Source organism: Triticum aestivum, chromosome 5D (assembly GCF_018294505.1).
Source record: "Triticum aestivum cultivar Chinese Spring chromosome 5D, IWGSC CS RefSeq v2.1, whole genome shotgun sequence".
Lineage (NCBI taxonomy): Eukaryota > Viridiplantae > Streptophyta > Magnoliopsida > Poales > Poaceae > Triticum > Triticum aestivum.
In genome coordinates, this window is record NC_057808.1 from 48,910,292 (window position 1) to 48,919,629 (window position 9,338).

Below are 9,338 nucleotides of genomic sequence, written 5' to 3' on the forward strand. Positions count from 1 at the left end.
ATGTTATTTCAATCATGCTGTGAGTGGAGCCTTCCATATTCGGGCAAGTAGCAGCAGTCCCTTTCGTGACTTGCTGCAACTGAGGAGGACCATCTAGTGTAAGAGCAGATTACTATGGTTATTTGTTGTTTGTGAATTTCAAATCTGCAGTGTTCTGCATTATATATTCATGAATCCATCTCTCATTAATTGATCTGAAATTATTTATTGACAATGTACATTGTATTTAAAGACAGACATTCTCTAGAGAAATTGAGCTTCTTGAATATTTTGATGTTGCTGTATGGTGTGTGGTCTAGACATATGCCATCGGTACCGTTTCTGCAGTTTGTTAATAAAGAAATAATCAGTCTAAGGCAGCACACCAATGCTTCTTTTTGCTAACTATGTTCAACAGAACAGAGTTGCAGCTTAGGCACTGGTAATGCATGTTATTTATCCCTTTTGCCCACTTAAAGTCAGATTGGTCTTTCCTCTCAATGTAGGAACTGTCTCCATGCCTTCAGAATGGCCGCTAGGCTATAATCAGCGTCGTCCTAGCAACGATTCTTCTGAGAAAGTACTGAAGGTATTTCTTATCAGAGTGGATTTTCTTTTTCAATGCTATATTTTGTGAAGAAGAATCAGTGGCCCAATTCCTACTATTTCCTCATAGTGAATAAGTGTATAGCTACTTAGTTAGACATGTTTAAGTAATTAGAAGGGTGCAAGGGTGGGCATGGTAACCATAGTGCAGCTAAAGTGATTGTTAAGAATGTTTTTTTCCATAAAATTTACCCATAGTTTTATGAATTAATGGTGACAGATTAAGTAGATCAATAAGGTTTCTCCACAAATCCTAATTACCATGGTGTATATGAGATCACTTCTAACATTGTTTAATAGATACTTCTGATATAACACAAGAGGCTAACATTGAACCATTGTACAGGTTGCAGACGGAAGGTTGGTGCTTTCTTGAAGGATGTGGAAGAATCATCTAAAGGTTTGCTCATTTTACCAGTTTTATATTTAATTCAAGTGTGCTCATTGTTTAGTTGTGTTCTGCTGCAAAGGCAAGTGAGGCCACATACCATGTTCACACTAGAAGCTGAGAAACTCTGATAAAAACAGAGCAGAGATGGATTCTTATTAATCCTTTTGGTGAACGCAAATTAGAATTTTTTACTTTACGCATGTTGAATACTCGTTACCTTCTTTAAAATTATAGTTCTTGTAGTTTAAATTTTTGAGTTGAAAGCTGGAAGGCACTCCCAGAAACCTTACCACTACTTTTCTTTGGTTGAGAGTGTTTGATTATTGTTGTTGACTATGATTTTTGTTCATTGTGTACTGCAACCCTCGTATATTTACGAAGCTGTTGTTTTACAATTGATTGATGTTACTCGCAAATGCTTTTGAAATGGATGCAGTTTAGTCTATTAGGCATAGACCCGTCGGGTAGGCTGCAGGTCTGGTTCGAGCCATTGTTACACTCCAAATGCCACAAGTGTCTAGTTGGCTACTCAAATAGGGCTGTGTTTTGTCAACTTAACCTCGAAATAAATTGATTCAGGAAATGAACCTTTGAACCTTTTGGAGTGGCCTAGTAGCATTGGAGATCTCATGTTCCGTTTGTACCCATTTCTAAGACCTCTCGATCCGCTGTTATCCACTTGAAAATTCAGGTAAAGGTGAGTAAAGCAAGAGAAGAAATCTTCGAGTGCCCAAGGATTGAATTCTTTCATTCACATATTATACCACCTAGAAAAGCAAAAAGAAAAAAAAAATCACTTAGAGCAACTCTAGCAGAGTTACCATATTGGCAACCTCCATAACGCGTATGGAGTGCACTCCATATTATTATGGAGGCTGGCAAGGCAAAGCGCAAACTTGTAGTCGCCATATTGGCAGCCTCCCATATTTTTTCTTTTCTTTTCTTCGTTTTTTGGGTTGCATCAACTCAATAGTCACACACTCAATTCGAGGGATTAAAAAATCTAATGTGTGCAAACATGCATTACGAAGTTCCTACATAGGGGGAAAAGTCGATGAGCGTCATTTTCATATCATAGGTTAAAAAAATGTCGATTTTGAGCGACTCTAGCATGATTTTGAGCCCACCATGTCGATGGTGAGTGCTATGCATGGTGCACATGCATATGTGGCGAGTCGACTTGTCCTCTAGGCGCGGCAGTGTGATGGTCCGATGACCTTGTCTTCGTACCATTCCTGCCAGCGGTCGTCGATGTCGGGGACGGCTTTATCAAGGGGGCCAAGGCTCGATATCACGTGGTTCATCTTGGTGAATGTCACCATCTCCATGTTAAATTTGCGCCATCTAAGGCGGTAGGGAGCAGGTAGTGGCTGACATGAGCTGCGTGGGTGGGGCCTCTCCTGCCCATACGGGATATGCACGCAGTGCTCGATACCCCAAACAATGGTGTGTGTTCTGGGATCTCAATCCAGCCACTCATTGAGGGCGGGATCCTCCGGTGCGCCATGATGATCTCACTCCTCCTCAGTAATGAGGGCGGTCGTGTCATGCGCTTCCTCATCTAGGATCTACTCCTCCTCCGAGAGTAGCACCCAATCTGGCCCCGGGGGAAGCAACTTGGTGAGGACCGGGGGAGGGCGGGAGTGGAGGCTTTGGGCGGCAAGGAAGGAAGTGAAGGTTGTGGGCGGCAAGGAAGGAAGTGAAGGTTGTGGGCGGCGGGGATATGAGCTAGGCCGGACACACTGATGGGTTTTTATAGCCGCGTGTGGCGGGTGACTGAAAAAAGTGGCGGCAAATGTGGCGGGGCATTTCCCTCCACGGCCACTAATTGACCCACTTTCGGTGCCATGGGCATCTGCGCCATTGGCAGGGAAAGGAGATGGGCCGCACGGGAGGGTGAGGAGGGAGGTGAAACTTCCCTCCCGCGTGAGCGGTTGGCGGATGGAGTGCCCTCCAAACCAACGCCCCAGAACATCCAAAATGGAGGCGCGCGGGCTCGATTTGGAGAGTCATCCATAACCTATGGCGATCCGGGGCATACAAGCGGTTATTATCCTGATTAGGCCGATATGACCACTCTGCTAGAGTTGCTCTTATATATTTGAAACATCTCGGAATATTCATTCAGAACTACGGATTTGTTAAACGTCAATTGCCGTGAAGTCATGGGGTGTCGACGATAGAGGAAGGGGAAGACGGTGCCAGCGGAATCGGGCAACGTAAAAAAATCACGCAAGTACGGTTTAGCGAGGTTTAGTCAGTCCTTTTGAGAATATATATCTTTTTTTTTTGAATGATTTGAACATTGCTCACCACGCCTGCTGTGCGGTATGTATATCATTTTCTTTGTCTGGCTAGATGATCCTCCCCCCTCTATTGTACCTCTGATGGTGATTGGTGAAGCAGAATAAAGAGGTACTTTTGAGTTTTTTTTTAAAGGAGTCCCAGCCCAACCCGGTGAAGATGGATTGCTCTATCGCTAATCTGATGTTTCGTAACCCCTTTTCCTTTTTCTTTTCTTTGAGAAAATTGTAACCTATTTGGAGTCCTAGCTAAACCGAGGCGCCGCCGCCGCCGTTCTCATCATCCTGTGCCCGATCCTAAGACTCGAAGCAAGGCATCTGCCGGCGCCGCCATGTACCTGAGCCCATGTAACCTCTCGGCTGAGCCGTCGGAGAACCCCGTCGCTCTGCCGGAGTCGATCCACCACGCTGTCTGCGATGAGGAGGAAGGTATCCAGGGGATAGAGGAGGGGAGGAGGGAAGAGGAAGAGATGGAGGAGAATGTGATGGAGGAGATCGGGAAGGTGGGGAAGCGTAAGCGGAAGGAGGAGAAGGGGAAGAAGGAGAAGAAAAGGCACAAGGGCAAGGCAGGCGGGATTCTGACAAACAAGCTCTTCTCAGAGCTCGCCATCTCTGAGCTCACTGCCAAGGCCGTCAGAGAGATGAACTACACCCACCTCACCCAGATTCAAGCCAGATCAATACCGCACCTGGTGCTAGGGAGCGATGTGCTGGGCTCAGCCAGGATTGGCTCAGGGAAGACGCTTGCTTTCCTTATACCCGCGGTCGAACTGCTACACAAGGCGCGCTTCGCACCGAGGAATGGTACCGGAGTTGTTGTGGTTTGCCCGACAAGGGAGCTCGCTATGCAGACGCACAATGTCGCCAAGGAGCTAATGAAGTATCACTCGCAAACTCTTGGATATGTGATTGGTGGCACTAACATGAGAAGCGAGGCCAACCAGCTCGTCGAAGGGGTCAATCTGTTAGTCGCGACGCCGGGTAGGCTTTTGGACCATCTAAGAAGTACCAGTGGTTTCAATTACAAAGGGCTACAATGCCTTATAATCGATGAAGCTGATCGCATACTTGAGCAGAATTTTGAGGAGGACATGAAACAAATATTCAAACGCCTCCCTCGGGACAGGCAAACTGTTCTCTTTTCTGCCACACAGACTAAAAGGGTTGAAGATTTTGCAAATCTTACGTTTGGGAAAAATGAGGAAAGGCAACGAAAGCTTGTTTATGTTGGAGTTGATGATTCTGAATTTAAGCCTACCGTTGAGGGCTTGCAGCAGGGCTACTGTGTCATCCCAAGCGAGGAAAGGTTTCTGGTCCTGTATGCTTTCCTGAGAAAGATGCAGCTGAAGCAGAAGGTGAAGGTCATGGTGTTCTTTTCATCGTGTAGCTCAGTCAAATTCCACGCAGAATTGCTGAATTTCCTTGGGATAGAGTGTTACGATATCCATGGGCAACTGAAGCAGCAGAAACGCACCACTACATTCTTCCGATTTCCAAGGAGGAAAAGGGCATCTTGTTATGCACTAACGTGGCAGCACGTGGGCTTGATATTCCTGATGTGGACTACATTGTGCAATTCGATCCTCCAGATGACCCAAAGGACTACATTCACAGAGTCGGTCGTACTGCCCGAGGTGATAAAGGCAAAGGACGTGCATTGTTGTTCTTACTACCAGAAGAAATGAAGTTGCTCATTTACCTACGGGCGTCCAATATTTCTCTGACTGAACATATACGTTCAGTGGAAAACATGTGCCAAAACTGCAACCTCAACTTGAGAAGATTGTTGCTGAGAATTACTTCCTAAAGCAGTCAGCGAAGGAAGCATACAGGTCCTACCTTTTGGCATACAACTCACACTCTATGAAGGACATTTTTGGTGTCCATCAACTTGATCTCAAGAAAGTTGCGGCATCTTTCTGTTTTAGTAGCCCTCCTAAAGTGAATCTGAACCTGGAGAGTAGTGCATCGAAACACCGAAAGATGAAGAAAGTGGACGGTGGAAAGAGGCATGGAATTAGCCCTTCAAACCGAAGGAGAGGCGGCGATGATCGAAGGCAGTTTGCAAGATTCTAGGAAAGATGTATCAAGGGGTTTAAGATCAGATGCTGGAAGCCACCATCTTTGATTCTTCTTTTTTGGTAGATCATTAAATATGATGTTTGGATGTGATTTATGTTCGGTAGTTTCAGAAAAATCGAGACTGATTAGTTTGGATTCTTAAAACAAGCATAGTTATCACAATTTTGTGGTACATTGGTGTCTGTTTTATGAATTGTGTTGCAACGGGCTCTGCTCAATAGATGATATCACGACTCTAAAATTGACAATGACAATGATTGCACATATACCAAAAACATATATAATGTTCCAACTTCCAAGAGGTTTTATAGTTCTCGGGTAGCTGAACTGATTTGCCGCTAGCTTTACATAACTGTCTCTTGATTGATTCAACGTGTTCTGGGCGGATGCACTGTGTGAGGTTTATATTTTGTTACTAATGATGTTGTCTTGCTGATCCTCAAAGTATCTACAGTTTTGTCAGGCTGGGGACTGGAAACAGGAAGAAGAGGCAACATTCAGCTATCTAAGGGAGGAGCCTGCGGCGCTTTTCGACACCAGACAGCGCACAAGTCGTCATTATCTTCCTAATGCAACTCGGTTATATGCTATTCTCATACTATATTTACCACTTGGTGGTGCAGTTGGCTCTATATATTAGCTGAACTGTTGCTGATGAAGGTGAAGGGGTAAGAAAAGAATCAACTACGTAACTAATTTCCATAGAGCAGTTAGCTGTAGTTCTGTTGTAACGGCGCTGTCTTCTTCAGTTGTCCCTGGACATTTGCCCTACTAGTTGTTAGCTTTGAACGTGCCTTCTTTATTGGGCATCAAACTTGTTGTTCATCAGAGAATGAATCTAGAGGACGTGGCTGGGCTCTGGAAGCAAAACTATTCGGTGATAAACTGCCGCGTTGCTGACATAATTGTTGAACACATCTGGCCCGGCTATTTAACCAGTAGCTCTAGAGCCATGCAGCTCCGATGAGCATCCATTAGACCAAATGGACAAAACATTCATGAACCCAGGCGCACACATTCAAGAACAAATGAACACTACATCATACATTTGATTCATTGCACATGGCCATGCTATGTTTTATTGATTAGTATATTTTCTCATAAAACCTTCCAGGATTGAGGTAAAATAGTACAACCTCAGCAACTCATGTGTAGAATTTCATAAAAACATTGGAGCGATACAAATGACAAGAAGCTACTTCTGTCTAGGAAGGGCCACCCCATCCTGAGGGTTGCATCATCCATCTCTCTCCGTTCTAGATTGAAAGGTTTTCGTGATATGATATCAAGCACATCGATGTCTTCGATAAAGTATCAAAGACATACTTCAACATCTCTTGCATCTTTCTTAGTTGTAGTCCAATTGTATCCATTTGTCATACTTCAACATCTCTTACATATCCCTTAGTTGTAGTCTAGTGGTAGTGGTGCTATATTCTAAGAGATCCCCTGGATGGTTACTTAGCCTGAGTTTTTGGACACATGGCTAGGTTTGACGTCATAGCATCGCCCTGTTGCTGCCACAAGCAAGCACGTCATCCACCGTCATAGCATTGCCCCTGCTGCAGTACGGCTCGTCATTAGAGGTCACGCTTACATCATGATAGCATTTGTTGTTGTTTTGAGAGGAAAAAAAAAGTAAAACATAGTGCTTTGCAACATGAGCCATGTTGTGTTTGAGTTTGCAACATGAGCCATGTTGTGTTTGAGTTTGCAACATGACTCATATTGCAAAGTGCAAACCGGTTGGGTCAGTCCATGACATAAACCATGTGGTGCTCGACACTCATATTGTAAACTAGCAAACATGCCCATGCGTTGCAACGGGAGAGAAAAAATTTACACGCTATCCAAATAAGTTTGAATCAATACCCTGACATACGAGCGTCATCTATTTTAACACAGTGACTCGCCATGTTGCGAATATGTTTTATAATTTGCGAACAATTATAAAATTACTAATATTTTTTAAACAATAACAACAATAGGCTAGAGGTGAAACCCATAAAATCTCGTGACCAACTCATGGCTCTGGCACATGGATAGCAAGCTTTCACACACCCCTGTCCATAGCTAGTTCTTTAGTGATACTCCAATCCTTCAGGTCTCTCTTAACGGACTCCTCCCATGTTAAATTCGGTCTATCTCGACATCTCTTGACATTAAAATCACTAATATTTTTTAAAACTGCAAAAAAATTATGATTTCCCACACATTTTTGAATTCACAAACACTTTATGATTTCTCAAACATGTTTTTCAAAACTCGCAATGTTTCGAAATTTGAAAATCTCGAATTAATTTAAAGAAGAAAAAAAGAAATGAGAAAAGAAAAGACAAAAGACGAAATGAAAAAAAATAGGGGAGTCACGCCCTGTGGGCCGGCCCATGAACGTGCACAGGGGGAGGAGAGGTGCATCACAAAAAGAGGGGGAAATCTGCAGAACCTGGGGATAAAAAAATTACACTCTAGCCAGATAAGTATGACTCAATACCTTGACATATGAGTGTTAAAAAAATACCTTGACATATGAGTGTCCTCTTTTTTTTTGCGTCCTCTATTTTGACACAGTGACTCGCCATGTTGCCACTTATCTTTTTTCCCACCCTCGCTGATGATGGATGCGATGTCCACGTGATCACAATATAGTCGACTTGGTAAATCCCAAGGCAATGAGCTTGCCACTGCACGACACACTTTAAAAACAAATCTCATCGACCACAAACTTGCAATTTTTTTGAGTTTTTTCAATATTTTCTAAAATCTCATGGACATTTTTGTCAGATTCACGATTTTGTTTTGAATACACGATTATTTTTTCAAAAATCATGTACATGGTTTTATTTCCCGACATTTTTTTCCAAATTGTGCTTTTTTTTAATAATTTGCGAACACTTTTGGAAAATCAATTATATTTTTGAAACTGTAAAAAATTTATGATTTCCCACACATTTTTTAAATCACAAACATTTTATGATTTCTCGAACAGGTTTTTAAAAATTCGCAATCTTTTGAATTTTGGAAATCTCAAATTAATTTAAAGAAGGAAAAAACAAAAAAAAAGAAATGAGAAAAAAAAGCAGAAGACGAAATGCAAAAAAAAAGAAAAAAAAGAGGCGTCACGCCCTGCGGGCCGGCCCACTTAACGCGCACTGGGTGGGTAGGGGAAGGTGCCTGACAAAAAAGGTTGGGAAATATGTGGCACCTGGGGATCAAACCCTGGTGTCCAAGGTAGAATAGAGAGGCTTTAGCCACTGCGCTGTCTGCATGCATCTTTTATATATTCAGCATCATCATCTTAAATACTCCCTCCGTTCCTAAATATAAGTCTTTTTAGACATTTCAAATGGACTACAACATACGGATGTATGTAGACATATTTTAGAGTATAGATTCACTTATTTTGCTCCGTATGTAGTCACTTGTTGAAATCTCTAAAAAGACTTATATTTTGGAACGGAGGGAGTATCTGAGAGCGGCGGCGAATTTGGTGGAACCGAATCGTTTTTTAACTTACGAGTGGCATTGGTGGGTAAATTTTGTCAACTAATGGGGTAAATTAAATGACGTACCACCAGAAGCAATAGGTGCTTTATTAGTATTGTAATTGTAATTGTAATTGCAAATTGGTTGGGCTAAGTCTGCAACATAAGCCCTACGCTCAAGAGTTTGCAACATAAGCCCTACGCTCAAGAGTTTGCATCATAGCCCATGTTGCAAGCCCGTTGGGTGAGTCTGCGTGGGGCTTGGGCGCGTGGGAGGGAGTTACGCCGTGAGTGGTCGGATCAAGCGGCCGCGGAGGCGATCAACGCCGTGTATCAGGGTGAGGGTGTTTTCAAGAAAACAAAACGATGCACCCAAACTTGGCCGTGGGTTTTGCTCAAACCGCCTCCTGTTTCCAGCCAAAGTACGCCGTGCAGTTGTCGATCGCCAGCACCGCCTCTGGAACGGACCGGGACTAGAAGAGACACGACGCG

The 9,338-nt window shown here is 43.3% G+C and overlaps 1 protein-coding gene and 1 pseudogene across 1 annotated transcript in view; both read left to right on the plus strand.

The window, feature by feature from the left end:
• The window catches only part of LOC123124271 (uncharacterized), a 5,064-nt gene extending 3,710 nt beyond the window's left edge, over positions 1–1,354 (plus strand). Inside the window, exons 2-3 of the mRNA XM_044544924.1 lie at positions 486–568; positions 932–1,354. Coding sequence (XP_044400859.1) covers positions 486–568; positions 932–961 — 113 coding nt within the window. The 3' untranslated portion in view covers positions 962–1,354. The remainder of the gene's footprint in view (positions 1–485; positions 569–931) is intronic.
• Positions 1,355–3,369: 2,015 nt separating this feature from the next.
• LOC123124272 (DEAD-box ATP-dependent RNA helicase 27-like) lies at positions 3,370–5,390 on the plus strand (annotated as a pseudogene).
• The last annotated feature ends 3,948 nt before the right edge of the window (positions 5,391–9,338 follow it).